At 39.7% G+C, this 18,538-nt stretch overlaps 2 protein-coding genes across 2 annotated transcripts in view; one reads left to right on the top strand and one right to left on the bottom strand.

Moving 5' to 3' along the window:
* Positions 1 to 529: 529 nt before the first annotated feature.
* Positions 530 to 17,451, top strand: LBR (lamin B receptor). The gene is made up of 14 exons (XM_075204335.1): positions 530 to 673; positions 6,149 to 6,328; positions 7,755 to 7,946; positions 8,241 to 8,378; positions 8,655 to 8,799; positions 9,125 to 9,318; positions 9,546 to 9,600; positions 9,751 to 9,948; positions 10,630 to 10,733; positions 11,386 to 11,511; positions 12,938 to 13,106; positions 13,311 to 13,391; positions 13,497 to 13,619; positions 15,149 to 17,451. Exons 2-14 carry the CDS (start codon positions 6,164 to 6,166, stop codon positions 15,307 to 15,309), a joined length of 1,851 nt encoding a protein of 616 aa, XP_075060436.1. The 5' UTR covers positions 530 to 673; positions 6,149 to 6,163; the 3' UTR covers positions 15,310 to 17,451.
* A 528-nt stretch (positions 17,452 to 17,979) lies between these two features.
* The window catches only part of DNAH14 (dynein axonemal heavy chain 14), a 182,769-nt gene continuing 182,210 nt past the window's right edge, over positions 17,980 to 18,538 (bottom strand). The window contains exon 87 of the mRNA XM_075200978.1: positions 17,980 to 18,284. Coding sequence (XP_075057079.1) covers positions 18,042 to 18,284 — 243 coding nt within the window. The 3' untranslated portion in view covers positions 17,980 to 18,041. The remainder of the gene's footprint in view (positions 18,285 to 18,538) is intronic.

Genomic DNA, 18,538 nt, shown 5'->3' with positions numbered 1-18,538 from the left:
TAACATTGCAACCAAAACAAAGCTTTCTTTTTTTATTTTGCTGTTTTTTTAAAAAAACAAACAAACAAAAGTGTGTTTTATTATTTTGAACACTAGTTTAGCATAGACTCACACAGTTGCTTCTGATTAACACAGAATGGGGTTGCAATGGGGTTAGGACACTAAATTATGACACATTAACATGTTGTTTTCTTCATACACTCCATTTATTTTACGTTTTGGATAAGTTCCCTCAACTTTTGGAATTTATTTATTATAGTTGGGCTAAGGGGGTATAATGAAGGGTGAAGGGGCCATGTCCTCAGTCCCTGCTGTTAGTATGTAACACCTCAGGTTTGGCTGAGGCTCAGGCTCACACCCATTTCCCGCCTCCATATTAACCCTCCCTTCACCCACCTCCTAGAGAAGCACTAGAACGGGGCGTGGCCAGTCACTCCCATACCACCTGCTCTGACCAATCACCGCCTGGGGGAAGTTTCGAATCGCCTTCAGCAGCCAATCAGCGGCCTTCGCGCTCAGAAGTTACTTTTCCGAACTCACCGAAGACCGTAAATGGAGCCGTTAAGGGGCGGGGCTTCCGGATAACGATCAGCACCGGCGGGGGGAGAGGGTTGTGTGCGGACTGCAGGGACGGGAGCGGCCCGTTAGTGACGCAGGAGATACAGACGAGCAGGTAAATAACCGGGAGGGGGCTCTCGGGTTGTGGGAAGGTCATCCGGTCCGGCGGGCGTGATGGCGGCGGCTGCTGGGCACCGAGGTGAGATGATGACCAGTGAGCTGCACACGGGCTGTCTGTAGTTATATAATGTAACGTCCCTGAGTGCCGGGTGCAGCCTCCTGTATATCACGTGGTGCCGGAGCCCCCCCAGACCAGGGGTATGGAGCCCCCATGCTGCTGTCTATTCATACTGACTGACCCCATGTTTTATATAAATATATGAAAACTCAATAATAAAATTGCCCCAATGCTCCAGCAGTAATGCTGGGTGTGTGGACAGTGCTGTGGGCTGTACAACTAGAGAGAAGTTCATGGTTACAGGCAGAGTTACATTTAGGGTCTATTATCATGTGATACTTGTGGTCAATTTATTGTAGTGTCACTGTATGTTATAGTGCATACATGGCCTTATGGTGTAACTACATATAATAGTACATATGTGACCTATTATGTGGTGTAACTACATATGATAGTACATATGTGACCTATTATGTGGTGTAACTACATATAATAGTACATGTGTCCTATTATGTGGTGTAACTACATATAATAGTACATATGTGACCTATTATGTGGTGTAACTACATATGATGGTACATATGTGACCTATTATGTGGTGTAACTACATATAATAGTACATATGTGACCTATTATGTGGTGTAACTACATATAATAGTACATATGTGTCCTATTATGTGGTGTAACTACATATAATAGTACATATGTGACCTATTATGTGGTGTAACTACATATGATGGTACATATGTGACCTATTATGTAGTGTAACTACATATGTGACCTATTATGTGGTGTAACTACATATAATAGTACATATGTGACCTATTATGTGGTGTAACTACATATAATAGTACATATGTGACCTATTATGTGGTGTAACTACATATGATAGTACATATGTGACCTATTATGTGGTGTAACTACATGTTATAGTACATACATGCTCCAAAAACATACTGGTAGGTTAATTGGCTGCTAACAAAATTGACCCTAGTCCAGGGGAACCCAAACTTTCTTAGTTTGAGGCACCCTTAGGGTTTCCAAATTTTTTTTCAAGGCACCCCTAAGCCAAAATATTTACCAAGTAGTCACCCGCCTTGCTTACCACCAGCCCTGGCCGCGGCACCCAGTTGGGAACCACTGCCCTAGTCTGTTTGTGTGAATGTTAGGGGATTTAGACTGTAAGCGCCAATGGGGGCAGGGACTGATGTGAGTGAGTTCTCTGTACAGCGCTGCGGAATTAGTGGTGCTATATAAATAAATGGTGATGATACATGGCCTATTATATGGTGTAACTACATATGATAGTACATACGTGGCTTATTATATGGGGTCACTGCATGTGATAGTACACTTATGGCCAATTTATTGTAGCGTCACAGGTTATAGTACTCATTTGTGAAAGGGTTAATCTTTATTTTGGAAGTGGTGATTGGTTCTCTTGTTGTAAACCAAACAAAAAAAACCAACTTTTGGAGTTTTCAGCTGGACAGCAGAGTACTATATTTGGGCTTTAATCCGTTTTTTTTTTTCAAAAGATATATCTAGATTTATCATGGTCTGGTTTTCATTTGTCTTTCAAAAAAAAAAAAAATTCTTTGCAGATTATAAATATATGTATCTGTTTGATGTATTTATTTTATAATATCATATGTCATGAAAGTCACTTGGATCTACTGCCAGCTTCTTTTTCCTTCATCTAATGCTCTACTACAAAATTGCATATTAGCAAAGTTGTAAAGACTGATTAACAAAAATCATAATTTGTATGGAAACGAAAGAAGATGCTCTTATACTCGGAACCAATTTTAAATTCACAGGTGTATTAATAATGTCTTTTCTGACCAGGGGCGCTCCATGTTTATATAACAGTACAGAATAGCTGCACAATACACCTTCCTTGCTTTGGGTGTAATTTGCACACTCTGACATCATACATTATAGGGTTATTTGCTTCTGACACATGCACTTTTTAGTGTTAAATACATTTGTTGTTTTTTTTTTTTACTTAAAATAAATTGCATAAAAAAGTAGCTAGACATGAGAAAGTGTCCACTCACGTTTCTTTAGTCTGGTTTGTGTTTAAAATACATCATCATCATTTATATAGCGCCAACATATTCCGTAGCGCTTCTTATTTACTGACTGAAGAGGTGCAGTGGTCTTTATTCAGGTGTATGTAAAATATCTTAGGATAAGGTCTAAAAAAAACAAACAGCACAGGACCACTTGTTTGTGTTATTTTTTTAGAAGTTGTGAGTATTGTCACAGCACAGGTTAGGCCAGCAATCGGATGGAGAATTTGTTCTGGATATAATGCTTAGTGTCTGCAAATATTCTGTTTGTTGTGAAGTTGGCCACACAAGTGCAGATATGATGATTACCACAAACGTCATTATTAATCGAATTGGCCACTATGGCACTTGACAGATCAAAGTCCGAAGCAGCTGGAATAGATCAGATAGGAGGGTAATCAGGCGGATAACCTGCTGGCACACGTGAGGTCGTTGGCTGAGCCAGATGTACTGTGCCAGTCACAGTTAGTACCGTCCCATCCAGAATTGTCCTATTGCCAATCAGTATTGGTCAGAAAATGATATGATTGTCCAATGCAGGGGGGACTAGTGGTGTCTGTTCCTGTGAGTACAAGAATCCCTCAATGGTCGTTCCTCAAGGACCTTTGTTTCAAATAATCTCCCCTTGTATTTCACACTCCTGATATATAAAAATAGAAACAAAATGGGAAAAACAGCCAAAGTATAATAGTGCAATGAAAAGTTTTCCATGGGTGGGGTAATGCACTTACGAAGGGACATCTTGCATTGTCACATTTAGTATTGGAATCGCTTGTAACTGTGATATAAACGTGGTGTTGCTAACACTGTGTTAGTGTACTTGTCACCTAGGAGGAGGCAGCATCCAGTACATTGGTGACAGATACAAATTTAAGTTTAGCCCTGGTAGTACAAATGTAAGTACATACCTGGTGAGTGATGCCATAATCACAGTGTTGGGTCCTGATGGTTAACAAAATCACTTTTAATAGTACTTTTGGTTGCATTCAATTTGTTTATGATGTACAGTAAAGCCAGTGGTCACGAGTGGTCTGATGAGTTAAATTACAATTCTTATCACTATTGAGGAGTATTTCTATCCAAAACGGAGTTTGTTGTCTGTCTATCTCTACCTACCTACCCACCCCAGGTTTCCTTCATGCATTCTATCTCATGACCTACACTACAATTAGAACCTTAGTGAAGTAATGTATTACACTGATTTAATTACCCTATGGTCACATATTCTCCACTAATTAATGCTGCACAATACCGATTCTCACCTGTCCCCTGTTCCTACATTCAGTGTACCAGACTATTGCAGGAACAGATCAGTCCCTGGACAGCACCTGCTTTCCTCTGGCAGTTTCACTTTGACACATAGCTGCACACATAGGAGTCACTTGAGCTGCGGTCAACTGACTGTCTCTTTAACAGTCTGTCTGTTAGTGGTCATCTTCCGACTGACTTCAGCTATGGACAATAATTGTTCTTCATTTTGTTAGGATCATTATCTGGTATCTGTCTTTGGTTGATGCTTTGTGATATTGGGACACTATCTGCTGTGATATTGCAGCATGTCTAGCCACCTTTAGGGTAATGATTAACAATACATTTTAATAACACTGCCTATTACCTTGAAAATGGTTGTTTTACAGCTTGTGTGCTGACACTGTGTACAATGGGGACTGTGGTTCCTCTGTCACTCCAGAGCTGTGTATAGATCTAAATTCTGCATGTAGAGGTGACAGTGTAATTGCGGTCCCCATCATTACTGCGGTTCTGTACTTGGGATATAGAACAGCGGTTTCTAGGTGGAAAAGCATAGCCTTCTGACTCATGTCTGCCACACGCGTGTCTTGTATGTGAGAGGTGTTCTGTTCACTGCACTTACAATTTGCCATGTTTCTGTGTAATCCTGCTATTTCCAACGAATATACCACTCGTCAACAACAGACCTTTATTTATCTTCCTATAAGAGTGAAATTTGTCCAGTCCTGATGTATATTTAATTTGCACACCCAAATATGCTTGTGTGATTGTGTTCTGACTCTCCAATATAGAAAATAAACTATATAAATAAATATAGTTGTGTGAGATATAGATATATAGTACACATCATCATCACCATTTATTTATATAGTGCCACAAATTCCGCAGTGCTGTAAAGAGAACTCTCACATCAGTCCTTGCCCCATTGGAGCTTACAGTCTAAATTCCCTAACACACACACACACACACAGACAGACAGACTAGGGTCAATTCGTTAGCAGCCAATTAACCTACCAGTATGTTGGAGTGTGGGAGGAAACTGGAGCACCCGGAGGAAACCCACGCAAACACGGGGAGAACATACAAACTCCTCACAGATAAGGCCATACACTCATTCTGTGTGTGTGTGTGTGTGTGTGTATATATATATATATATATATATATATATATATATATATATATATATATATATATATAATTAGTGTGTACCTTTACTGAGAAACATCTTTCAGCTTCACTAAATGTCGGTGAAAGCACTTTCATTATAACAGATATTTGCTGATAAGTGGTTTCATCTCCATGGGTGAAAAGAAGCTTTGTTTGTACACACGGGCTGTGAATACAACTTGTGTGCTTCCTGGTCAATGAGATGTATACCGCAAAAATCTGTTACTGATAATGCAATTAGTATAAGGTTCAATGATCCTTATGTTTTACATAGTACCAGCTGCTTTCACCAAATTGTTAATGGTAGCACGCACACATACCTGTGCTGTTTTTGTAGCCACTTGTTCCACTGTGAGCATTTAAAAGAAATATAGCGGTATTTAAACCTATCCTGTTGCCTTCCTGATATTCAGTATTCGTTTGTGCACTCCTATGAGTGTTTGGTAATTTACTGCTATGTTGCGTGAAATGAATTTCAAAATATAAATAGTTTTAAAATGAAATGTTAACACTTGCATAATAGTTTGATAGATCATGTCTAAAACACCATCTGGAGTGTGCGGTTTTATGGCTTTCTACCTGTTCTCAATGCATATGTGCAAATTAGCCCAGTAATTGTAAGGTAGTACATTTATTTAAGGGATTGAAACTAGTGGGAACTTGTGAATAGATTAATGTAATATTACATTGACTGTCCTCTGTTACACTGATGTAATATGTCTTGCATTAACTGAGAAATCACATCTGTTTGTTTTATCTGATCCCATTTTCCTGTTGGGTATTTTCTAAATTCTAACACTGTGCTGCAAAATAAACATTGAGATCTTGAGTATCTGTTTTTCACAATGTATGTAGTAATCCTGATATTTTCTGTAGTATAATTTACTTGTGTGCTTATTTCTTTTTTCTTTTGATGCAGGGAAGCATTAGTAAAATGCCATTTCGGAGGTTTCACGATGGAGAGGTTGTCATGGGCAAATGGCCAGGAAGCAGCCTCTACTATGAAGTACAAGTTGCAAAGTTTGATTCCCCTACTCAGCTTTATACAGTGCGGTATAAAGATGGAACTGAACTGGAGCTTAAAGAGGGCGATATTAGGGTGAGACTTGTTCAAATGTTGCCTTATGTATCTCTGTTCATAATTTTGGCTTTGTTGCATTTATTAGTCTCTACTTATTAATTCTTTATGCAAATGTATGATATATTAGAAATCAGTTGACTGACCTACATTCAAATCAGGGGCTCTGTTCCTCTCCAATTTGTCGGTACTGGCATTGAAAAGTAGGAGACAAAAAAACTAGTCTTTAGCAGAGCCTCAGTCTTTACAGTCCTGGAGTTGTAAATTTAGGTTTATAAGTGCTTGTTTAGATGGGCAGCGTTTTGACCTTTAACTTCATTGCAGTGCCTTGAAGATGCAGGAAAATAAATCAAGCAAAACTCTACCCTATTGGTCCAACCAAGAGTTTACAATGCCACCTGTGCAACCAGCAAATGCAGCGGTATCAGTGGTCTCAATACCCGCCGTGTCTCCTGAGCACTTTTTCTGTGTCGTTAAGGATAAGGAATATGGTGCTTGAGATCCACTAGTATTCTGTCCATTGTTGGTGGTAGGGAAAGGCACCCATAGTTGTGTTGGATGAGGGGGGTTGGATGCGCTATCCATCATAGATAGCAGGTTATTATTTTAATCAAGTGGAAGGGGTTTAAATGGGACTTATAATGTATTTGTGCTACTTTTTTATTTTATTTTTGTTTGTTCAGTTTTGTGTACTGGATTCCCCTAGGGAATTCTGGCCAGGTGTGGGCTTGCATCACATTATGACATAGGGACCCTACTCTGTCCACCTGTATTAGCTTGTGGTTAGGAAAAACGTTGTAATTGCGGCTTTTAAAGAACTCCTACATTTCCAGTTGCATTTTATTGATCTAAATTGTGGGGGTTTTAAATATATTGTTCAGTGCTGAGATCTTCCACTGCAAGCGAAGTTATAGATATTCACTCTTAACTCGAATTCTGACAGCTGCAACAACTCCCACATTTTTATTATTTACAAAGCACCAGCATGTTACATAGTGATGTACACTGAGGGGGTCATGATGCAAATAAATAACATAAAACAGAATGATGGTCTTGACCAAATGAGCTTACAACATTAGCGGCATTGGTTGATGACTGCATACACTGTTAGGTGTGATCACTATTTGGCTGGTCTTATCTGATCTGGAATATCCCAATTAGATGTCCGTCAGGATCTGAGGTCTTTAGCACGTAAGTGCTTGAGTAGCAACAAATTATTTTTATAATGGCCTTATTGGTTGTGAAACGTGCAGTTTGTATGGACAATTTAAATCTCCGTCCCGTGGTTGTTGGAGGTAGTATTGGTGATTTAGTTTACATTAGGAGTGAAAATATTTAAACAAATCTTGGAAGTACCAGGTATAAGCTTGTAGAGTTATTACATGAAATGGTGAGTTTCTTACAGTACATACATATTTTGCCAATATTGCCATGTTTACTCTTCTAGGCCATGTTTAATTTCCGACCCAAGAAGAGGGTTTCTAACTCGCCTGCAAGAAAGAGGAGTCGATCAAGGTCTCGTTCACCTGCGCGCATACCAGCTTCAGGACGGACACCAAAGAGAGGCAAACAGCAGCCGTCGCCTGTTGTCAGAGAGCCCCTGAAAGGAGGTATCTTAAAGGTTCATCTAACACCACTGGTAAGTCTTGTTTTATAGATTGTGGTGTTTTTTCTTTTTATTAGCTAATTTATTTTACGATATATCAACCATTTTACTGTATGACATGAACCAAGGTCCTTCTTTAGTCCAGGACTGCCCAATTGGCTGCCAGAAGGGTCCTATAAATGTATGTTGTAAGTCAGATCTGCCCTAGACTAGAGGGTAACTTTGTTTTTGGGTACGAATGTTATATGTGCTGCTAAAAGACGAAAAAGACTAAATTGTGTTTGTAAGAAGCTAGCCTGCCATAATTCACACGTTTCTCCATTTCAGAAACTTGAAGATTATAATATTGGGAAACGGAACGGGGATGCAGAGGGCATTAAAAAACAATTGGAGTTTCAGGAGGAATCTCCATATGCTACAGTAGAGAGAGAGGAAGAATTGGCCCTGTCTTCATTATCCCAAGAGGTGAGCGTAAGCTTCCATATATTGTCTTATCTCATGTCTGCGTTTATAATACACATTTCACTTGGTGTTAAGACTGAATAAACATTGGTTTACGTACCAGTTCTTTTCAAGCAATGCTATTATTTAAAAGGTCAACTATACAAGTATTTGACACTTGCTATAATTACTTTGTCATTTTCAGAGCAGCCACCAATATTCCTGATGTTTCTCCTATAAAGGTAGATGTGAAAAGCAAAGTTTGTTTGAATACCCTCTATTGTACCTTTATTTTCATAGGTTAAAGTGAACGAAGAGTATATAAAATATGAAAAGGTTTTGCGGTATAACCCCAAAAAAGGTTATATAGAAAAAGAAAATCATGACGATGTTGTGAAGACAAAGCCTGTTGAGAGGAACGTGTTGGAGTTTGGAGGGGCGATAGGCAAGTTCTGGTTGATTACAGCATTGTTCTTATTAAGAATGGATGAATTATAAGTAAACTATTATTGGTGATCTTATTAATTTCTGTTTATTTTGAATTGGATACCAGATCCATGTCAATGCAATTATCACAAACTCATTTTAGTTATATGGAGACTATATCCTTTTTATCAGTGACCTTAACAGATGATTCAATGGCTTATTTGTAGTGGTGTTTTACTGTGTTCCAAATCATTTATATAAAGTATTTACTTTAATTTGCATAGTAAAGATGTGATTCCTTGTTGATTATATTTTGATGATTACATTATTATTATTATTTCTAGGTGTTTCTTGTATGATGCTATCTATGCCGCTTCTTCTGTACTATGTGCTGTACACGTGTTCTCTGAAGGACGCCCACTTGCTTAATTTCTACCCACACATCAAATTATCGGACTTGTGGAACGTTACAGTCCTTGGATTCTTCGTTCTGTGGATCTTTCTTCATGCACTGTTCTACCTCCTTCCCATTGGAAAGGTAACACATTACGTCAGTTATGCAGCATTTACAGTGTTCATAGAGCTTCAGTTTTATTCATTCATCATTAGACAATATTATATGTGACCAGTTCCCTGGATTAGATTTATAGGGTTCAGTGATGGAATTTTTGTGAGACCAACTGTACTGTTTCTAACTGCTGCAGTGTACTGGCAATATATTCTGATCTGCTTGTAAGAGTGTGTTTCATGTGCATCATTTTACAGGTTGTACAAGGTGAACCACTTGCAAATGGGAAGAGGCTGAATTACAGAATCAATGGTATGTTTCCTGCATTATGGTCAGTAAAAGGACACGAATTTTGTATATTTAATACTATATACAGTTTATAGTTTAAATGTTTGTCATTATTTAATTTTTACCTGAGAAGAGTCAAAATAAAATAAGTGTTTTTTGTCTTTTTCCCCACAGGATTTCATGCTTTGGTCTTCACTATTGTGTTAATAAGTGTGATGTTCTACTACAAGATCAACTTCTTTTACATATACGAACACGTTCTCCAGTTTGCAGCCTCAGCTACTATCTGCTCTGTTCTTCTAAGTGTCTATGTGTTTGTACGCTCGTACAGAGCTCCGCAAGAAGAACTTTCCGTGGCCGGAAAATCTGGAGGTATTTTTCAAACACATCCTTATAGGGACTCCACCATCCAACCCCCTCCCCTCCCTGTGATCTCCAAGGGGGCCCCGGTCTGAATTATTAGCCTTGGTTAAACATATTCAGGAGGCATCCGGATATTATAGGGATACAGCTATGGATTGTTGAAGCTAGAATTCAGCTTCAGGTGTTCTGTGCACTGCACTTTGTGAGTTAAGGCTTGGGAGGCTGACGTAGAATCTGACTTGAGGCGCTGATTTTTTTTTGCCAGTCAGTATATTTAAGGTGCTGGGTTCCTGGTTTTAGTCTCTTCACTCTGACGGTAAATCAAGGGGCCAGACCTCAAAGGGACAGTCCTCTGCTCCTCTTAAAGGACAACAGAGGATAAAGCGGGCTTGTGCAGCCTCTTAGTCTGCATGATGGGGAGTGTGGGGCGGTAGCCTGTCTGCTGCTGTTTCTCTATTCTGGTCTGTGAGGCTTGGTTAGCAAAATAACTTTCCCCGCGGGGAGGGGATATAAAGGGGGGAAGAGCTTCAGACTAAAGACCACTTAGTGGGAAACTGCTGATTGGACCCTCTATATATTATATATATATCCCATTGTTTTTGTCCCCTCAACGGATCTGAGAAAAGTATTTCAGACGTACAATAATCCCCAATGTGTTTTAATCAGTCCTTTTTGTAATTGTATTTGCAGGGAATTTCATCTATACGTTCTTTATGGGCCGGGAATTAAACCCTCATATTGGCGATTTCGACCTTAAATATTTCATTGCAGTTCATCCAGGATTGATTGGCTGGGTAATGTCGCTTTTTTTTACAATATTAGAATTAAGTTTTAGCAATATGGTCACTTATTTTATTAATGTATTCAGTGTTGTCATAAGGATTAATGTATATTGATTAATGAGGGGAAAGCTGTTAGAGCTGCTTACATGGGGTGCAGATGGGATAATTATACTGCTTCGGTCCACCCCAGTGTAATCTGTCTGCAGTAACTAATATGTAGGGAGAGAATGTGTATAAATAGCTGTGAAATATTATCTTTGTCACTGCCTTATTAAATAGTGATATTACTATATTTTATATAACTTTTCACTATTCCTTTTCTATCCCCTTTTTGTTATAACTAATGCAATGACATGTACAAGTTGTAATAGGAGTTTCCTAGTCCTGAAGAAGCTAGTAAAGTCCAGTCTGCAAAGGTCTGGTGCTCTGACTGTACACATGTACATACAGATGGCTTTATGTTCTGTATAGGTCAGATTTAGATTTGCACAGTCCCAGGGTTTTATCCTGCTGCTACAATGATACAGTTCTAGCCACCTTAGTAAAGCTTTATATTTGTGGTTTGTTAATAAAGTGCATTTTAACTGTACAGACAGCAGTAACATGCCTGTCTCTTGCACTTGTGTTTTCTGCAGCTATTAACGAGATCCTATCAATTTTCCAGGTTTTCATTAACTTCACAATGCTCTTGGCTGAAATGAGCATTCAGAACCTTGATTACCCATCGGTATCGATGATCTTGGTAAACAGTTTTCAACTGTTGTATGTTTCCCATGCTCTTTGGAATGAGGTAATTAGCAGTCCTATTACTTGTTATCGGCAATACAGAAATAGTAACCGCTCTATATACACATTGCAGAAAAATGCTCAATTCTTAGAAATGGCAATGTACCATTGACTTTATTATGACATTATGGGTAAGCAAGTTGTATATTGCTATATTTGCATCTCTTTCGTTAGATTGGCAAGATGCTGTTAACAGTCTTATGACTTTGTTTTTCTCCTATTTAAGGCTCTGTAAATTAAGTGAGTTGTCCATCAATTGGTAACTACTTAAAGGCAGCAGAAATAAAACAGATGCCACTAAGAGTTATAAAAAAAAGTCAATAACTTTTGCATTACGAAGCACTAAATATATTTTCTCCTCTGATCACTCCCTTTAGCGTCTGAATTTTAAGACGAGCATTTTTCCTTCTGTAGCTTGACAGGAAATAAGATGACGACTCACTACTGAGTGCCTGCAGGAAGTGGTCACAGCTCTCTTCTGACACTGCACGGCAATAAGTCCTGTTGTATACAATGCACCAACGTCCTAAAGTTTTACAGCACTGTTTCTCATACAGTGGACCTGCCCACTATCTCAGTGCACCCCTTCCTTGCATGACACATATACAGTATACTGGTTCTAGCTGTTCGTTGCCAAGCATACATTGTGCCCCATGCTGTGTACAGTACGCCAATTTCAAAAATGCTGGGTGCTCTGTGCAAAGTACACACTAGTCAAGGCCTGGACAAATGTATCTACAGGGTAGGAGCCAGTAAACTGGTAATATACTGTACAAATGTATTAGGGGAACAAACACTGTCTCAGGGATTAGGTTGTGGCATGATCATAGATATCATTGTCCAGCAAATGATTGCTGGATAGGTTTTATATTGCGCAAATGACCAGCATATTATACAAGGTCTGTCCAAAATACAGAAGCTTGTGTCCAGCACATAGAGTCCACATGTGATTGCCCCAGGATATGCCCACATTCCACCAGCCTGTAACTTGATTATACTGGCTTATGCCCTTCAATAAAATGTATAACACCAGCTTCTGTGCCCCTAAAAAAATAAATAAATAAAAAAATGTAATTCCTAATGTATTACACAGCAGCCTGTGCCCCTTTTAGTTAAAAGAAAGACAGTCTACATGTTCACCATCCATAATACTTCATATCAGCCTGTGCTCCTTATAACATGTCTTAGCAGGATCACATGTGTGTTGTGTGGACATTAACCTTTCTTTCTAGAAATCTTTTGGCGCTGCAGCTCCTCTGTCTAAATATCCAATCTAGTTTACCAGTAATCTTAGTGTTAACCTGACCAGATGAATGGCGGTCATTGCATTGTTTACATTGGTAGATATGGGATCAGCTTTATCTGTTAGGATAGGGGGGAGCATTTACATATTTCTGTCATTGTTTGCTTGAACACTTTGTGTCTTTCAGGAAGGTATAATAACCTCTCTGGATATTGCCTACGATGGGTTTGGCTTTATGCTGGCGTATGGAAACCTGGTGTGGGTCCCATTCACTTACAGCCTGCAAGCTGTATATCTGGTCAGGCATCCAGTGGATGTTTCTTGGGCACTCGCTGTAGCTATTGTTGCTCTGAACAGTAAGTCTCCATTACTGTAATAGTATGTTGTAAATGTGGTCTGTCTCCATCACTGGTGCTCAATGTAACATTGTACTTGGTACTTTGTGGTTGATATACAAGTAATGGGCAATGCTGGGTTCCTTCTAAAACATCTACAACAATCTTCAACATCCCATCTTTACATGTGTGCACACTGATGTTGTATCTGGTCTGTTTATTTAGCTGTTGGATACTTCATATTCCGGAGTGCAAACAATGAGAAGTATTCCTTTAGGAAGAAACCAGGTGGTGCCAGACTTTCCTGTGAGTACCCCTCCCCCCCCACCCCCCCCCCCCCCCTACCCCACATGCCACCCCCTGCTCCCCTGTGGATGTTTGCAGTGTGTAACTGTCCTCTTCTGTCTCCAGATCTGAACTCCATCCCGACTTCCGCTGGCAGCAGGCTCCTGGTCTCCGGCTGGTGGGGATTTGTTCGCCATCCAAACTACTTGGGTGACATTATTATGGCCTGGGCCTGGTGTCTGCCATGTGGTAAGTACCGGTGGCCTCAGGCAGTACATATTTACCCCTTACCTTGTGTATTATGTTAGTGACCTAACAGCATCAAAATCATTGTCACAAGTCTGAGTGACTAGTGTTTACATTGTAATAGTTGTTTTATGAGAGTCTGCATAGTTGTGTTATACAGGTTCCCTCCTGAGGGGAAGCTGGACTCTGTCTCCTGTGAGATCCCAGCTCCGAGCAGCCTTTATTAGCGCTAAAAAGAATGATTTGAATCTTCCCATTAAATAGCATTAGCCTGAGTATATAACCTATGTAATGTTCCTGAAGAGCCTGCAGTTTATGGAGACCAGTGATATTGTGTGATTGGTTGCTATGGGCAACACTACTCTTTCTGCTTTAACTTTAGAACAGGTTCCATAAATGTGCCCCAGTTTTTATAGGTAGTTGCCGGTTATTGTGATGTTACAGAACCATTCCAAACACAAAGTAGCTGAAATGAACGGCCTGTGTTCTGCACCTGGAACATGTCGCCTGTGTAATCAAATTCTTCCCTACAGAAAAGTGTGTGTGTGTGTGTGTGTTTTCCTTCAGGCAGTATTTATTATCCCTTCACAAGATGTCACTATATCCATTATTTTACCTGTAATATATTCTGTGAATTATGAGCTGGTTCTGCTCCTCTGTCTTCAGAGAATATCACAGAATGTCCCAGTGTCTGATCTGTCACTGGCATTATCCCATCTAATCTGCAGCTGCATGCAGACACTAGGGCTCTCTGATGACCGTACACATTACCCCAAGGGAGCATCTGCAGGGACATCCATTATCCCATCTAATCTGCAGCTGCATGCAGGGACTAGGGCTCTCTGATGACCGTACACATTACCCCAAGGCAGCATCTGCAGGGACATCCATTATCCCATCTAATCTGCAGCTGCATGCAGGGACTAGGGCTCTCTGATGACCGTACACATTACCCCAAGGCAGCATCTGCAGGGACATCCATTATCCCATCTAATCTGCAGCTGCATGCAGACACTAGGGCTCTCTGATGACCGTACACATTACCCCAAGGCAGCATCTGCAGGGACATCCATTATCCCATCTAATCTGCAGCTGCATGCAGGGACTAGGGCTCTCTGATGACCGTACACATTACCCCAAGGCAGCATCTGCAGGGACATCCATTATCCCATCTAATCTGCAGCTGCATGCAGACACTAGGGCTCTCTGATGACCGTACACATTACCCCAAGGCAGCATCTGCAGGGACATCCATTATCCCATCTAATCTTCAGCTGCATGCAGACACTAGGGCTCTCTGATGACTGTGCACATTACCCCAAGGCAGCAACTGCAGGGACATCCATTATCCCATCTAATCTGCAGCTGCATGCAGGGACTAGGGCTCTCTGATCACAGTACGCATTACCCCAAGGCAGCATCTGCAGGGACATCCATTATCCCACATTAGAAACTTACTGTACTGTGTGTTAAATTATTGATTGAGTTTAATAAGTGGAGCATTAAATGTACTCTCTATTTTTATTTTTTAGGTTTCGCAGTTGTGTTGCCATATTTCTATGGATTCTTTCTCACCGGTTTGCTCATCCATCGGGTGAGCAGAGTTGAGCATCAATGTAAAATAAAATACGGGCAGGACTGGGAAAAATACTGCCAGCTAGTCCCGTATCGTGTGTTCCCGTACGTTTACTAGCAAGACAAAGCTTTACAAAATATATAGTAATTATTATTACTTATTGGAGGTCTTTAACTCAGTGAAAGAAGTCTATTTTTGGTAGCAGAGCCCTATGTAAATGTTTTATTTTGTATATAGTGTATTTTAAAAGTTTTATTGTTTACTGGTTATTACAGCAGCAGAGAGGTGCTTTAGCGTTGCATCTAGCCGTGCTGTTTGCGCTATGCAATGTTTTCCGTTGGATATAGTTTCGGTGTGAATTTGGTGTCTTGGTTGCTAGTTCCTGCTTCCCATGGAGACAGTATCTTGTGGGCATAACCTATGTTCAGCCTGTACATTCATCAGCTGCCTCAATATCTGTAGGTGACCATTTTACCACACATCACTTTTGTAGGGTCCTAATCCCAGTACACACAGATAAACGGAAACTATTCATACTTAGACACAGCCCTTGGAATAAGTTTCCTGTATGGCAGCCGGTAATCTTGAGGTAGAAATCATTTTTGCCATCCACACTTTTGTACAAGTCCCCAGTAATGGAAACTGACAGGCGTTCTAGATTTCTGGTAACTTGTATTTTCCATTTATTGGGTATACGATATGAACCATTATTTCTGTAAATATGGAACATATATTTACTGCTTTACAAGTGTTTATACAAAAATAATTTTTATATGAGCAATCTCCAGCTATATTCCAGTAATTGGAAGAAAGAAGTGTCTTAAAATATTTGAACCAATGCTGAAAAGTGTAATATGCTGGTAACCTACTTAGGGCTGTCACAGCTGTTCTTGTATGATTATAAACCTGTATACAGACAGCAGCGGAGACTGTGACCTTCTCTGCTACCAATAGGAAGCCCCGGTTCATGGGAACATCAGATCTACAGACATACTAGGTTCCAGTTTATGGTATTGGTTATTGAGGTTGTAGTTGTCTTATAGCCACACTGTGCTGTGTGTAACATGTTAAGAACTACTGAGACTTTCTAACAAACTTAAAAAAGCTTCTGTTATAGCAATAATTCCAAAATGTGCCAGAGGCCATTGGAAGAAACAATGTGCAACAGTTTTCAGTAAAAATTTTTAGAAACATTGTGGTTTTTATAGAATCTTTGTGCAAAGACTTCTGTAAGGTGCTTCGTTTCCATCACCTGAGATCTGACCTGAAAGCTGCCGGGGTCTATGGGTTTAATGATTACTTAACAATCCCCTGTTTAAGGGCTTCTTGTCTGATTTTCTTTTTGCTAACAAAGATTTGTCTGGTTTGATCTGTGATTCTTCTTTTAGCCGTACTGGTCTAGAAGCAGTGGTATGAGAAATTATATAGCTGTACTATGCCAAAAAGTGAACTATTAAAATATTGGAAGTTTTTTTTTTTGGGGGTTTTACAATATGCTCAGTAAGTGCCAGTTACCTTATACACAGTAGTTGGCATTTTGTGTGCTGGTTCTGTACTGATCCAATTAGTTTCCTGAGAACTAGTGAGTGGGAGTCAGTACACAATGCTTTTCTTTCTGCTCTGTTCAAGGCTCGTAGATTTGTCACGTTTGTAATGTTTTGTTGTTAAACCTTTTCATGCTCAGGACTTTGTGTTTTTGTACAATTTACTGCACAAAAATACAATCTAGTGTAAAAAAAAAAAAAGTTTTAGAAGGGTGTTTTTTTTTTTTTTTAAGATTTGATATTAATCCAAAAATGTGGATTTTGTGTTCTACCTCTAATGTGCACCATTTTACATGAAGCTGCCCCTTTAATATTTGTTAGCATAACGTTATATGGCCCAAGCATAATTTAATTCACGGGGGCATTTGTGTTACTTGGAATGAATACTGTGCTGTGATGTAACAGCTGCCATTGTTCACCCACAAGTCACAACAAGATGTTTTTTCATGTAAATGACACAAACTGCTTACACCAGTCTTGAACCTCCACGTGAATCGTAGCTTTATGCACCACTGGCAATGTACAAAGCTGTTTTATATGTGTGAATACAGTTTTTATTTTATAATCATGTTTTTATAATGTGATGGAAATATTTACCTTTTATTTTTTCATGTTTGTTTGCATTTAATGTTTACAGATCTGTTTTAAATTGTTAAATTTAATATGCTAAGCAATACAATTTTTCACAAATGTTCGTATTAAAATATTGCAATTGTTTGGGTCTGGTGTGTCCATTCATGTCTGATCCATTGGGGATGTGTACTCACCGTATATGATCAGCCTTGTGAATACTGTAACGCCTGGTAATGTGCAAATGTCCGTCTGGGAAGTTTAGTAGTTTATATAGTTGACCTACTCGGAGCTGTGTTACAGCTATTGCATAATTATAAACATGAGCTGCTTCTGTATACAGACAGCCGGCGGAGACTGTGACAGACGGTCTGTGGGGGGCGCAGTGCCTTAGTATTAGCATGTCTGGGGTCCCTCACCTCAGGTCTGCACTGGATACAGTTGTACCAGAGCAGTTATATTGTTGTCTAAAGAACATTTAAAAAGAGAAAACAAATCTGCTCACACAATTCTTTAAAGCTCCAACTCCAAGAACTGGGTGACTTCAATCACTTTATAATATTTGAAGATCCTTAACTACATCTTCCCCTACATCCACCCTTCAGTACCTGTACCAGCAAACAGTCGCTCCTTGTGTAGAGCCATGACATCAAGAAATCGGACAACATTTTAGTTTAGTATTTAGATTTATGTGAAAAGTAAATATACATTAATTTGAATAAAGCTCTATTAATGTCAGTCAGTTATCTGGCAGAGCAGGGTCGCCCCTCTTCGGATCCAGTGATGGGGTCTGACCCGCGTTGGTAAACTGATGGCTGTTACAAAGTTGGTGGAATGTCCGCTGGAGGATAATGTTCCAGCGCGCTGCGGCGTCATGTACACGGGACATTCATATGTGTGTAACGATTGGTGCCCGTTGGACCTGTTCACCGATTCTGCAGCCATCTGTGGAGGAGTAAAAATCAGCGCACCAGGAAACTTCCCCATGTCTCATAGGTCCCTGTTTAGCCAAATCCAGGACTGCTCTACATTCAGATAAAGGTCTTAGTACAGAAACCAGAGGTTTTATATCTGCTATTAAACAATAATGCATAGAAATAATGTAAAGCATAACTGCACATTGTCCTGCAGTATCAGCCTACAAATGGCTGCCTTCGCTGTGTGCAGGTGTCTGGTCTACATTAATGTCCTAAGCCAGTGTTGGCTAACCTGTGACACTCCGGGTGTTGTGA

This window comes from Mixophyes fleayi, chromosome 3 (genome assembly GCF_038048845.1).
Source record: "Mixophyes fleayi isolate aMixFle1 chromosome 3, aMixFle1.hap1, whole genome shotgun sequence".
NCBI lineage: Eukaryota > Metazoa > Chordata > Amphibia > Anura > Limnodynastidae > Mixophyes > Mixophyes fleayi.
Note: the sequence above shows the minus strand (reverse complement) of the source record. Positions and strands in the feature narration are given on the sequence as shown.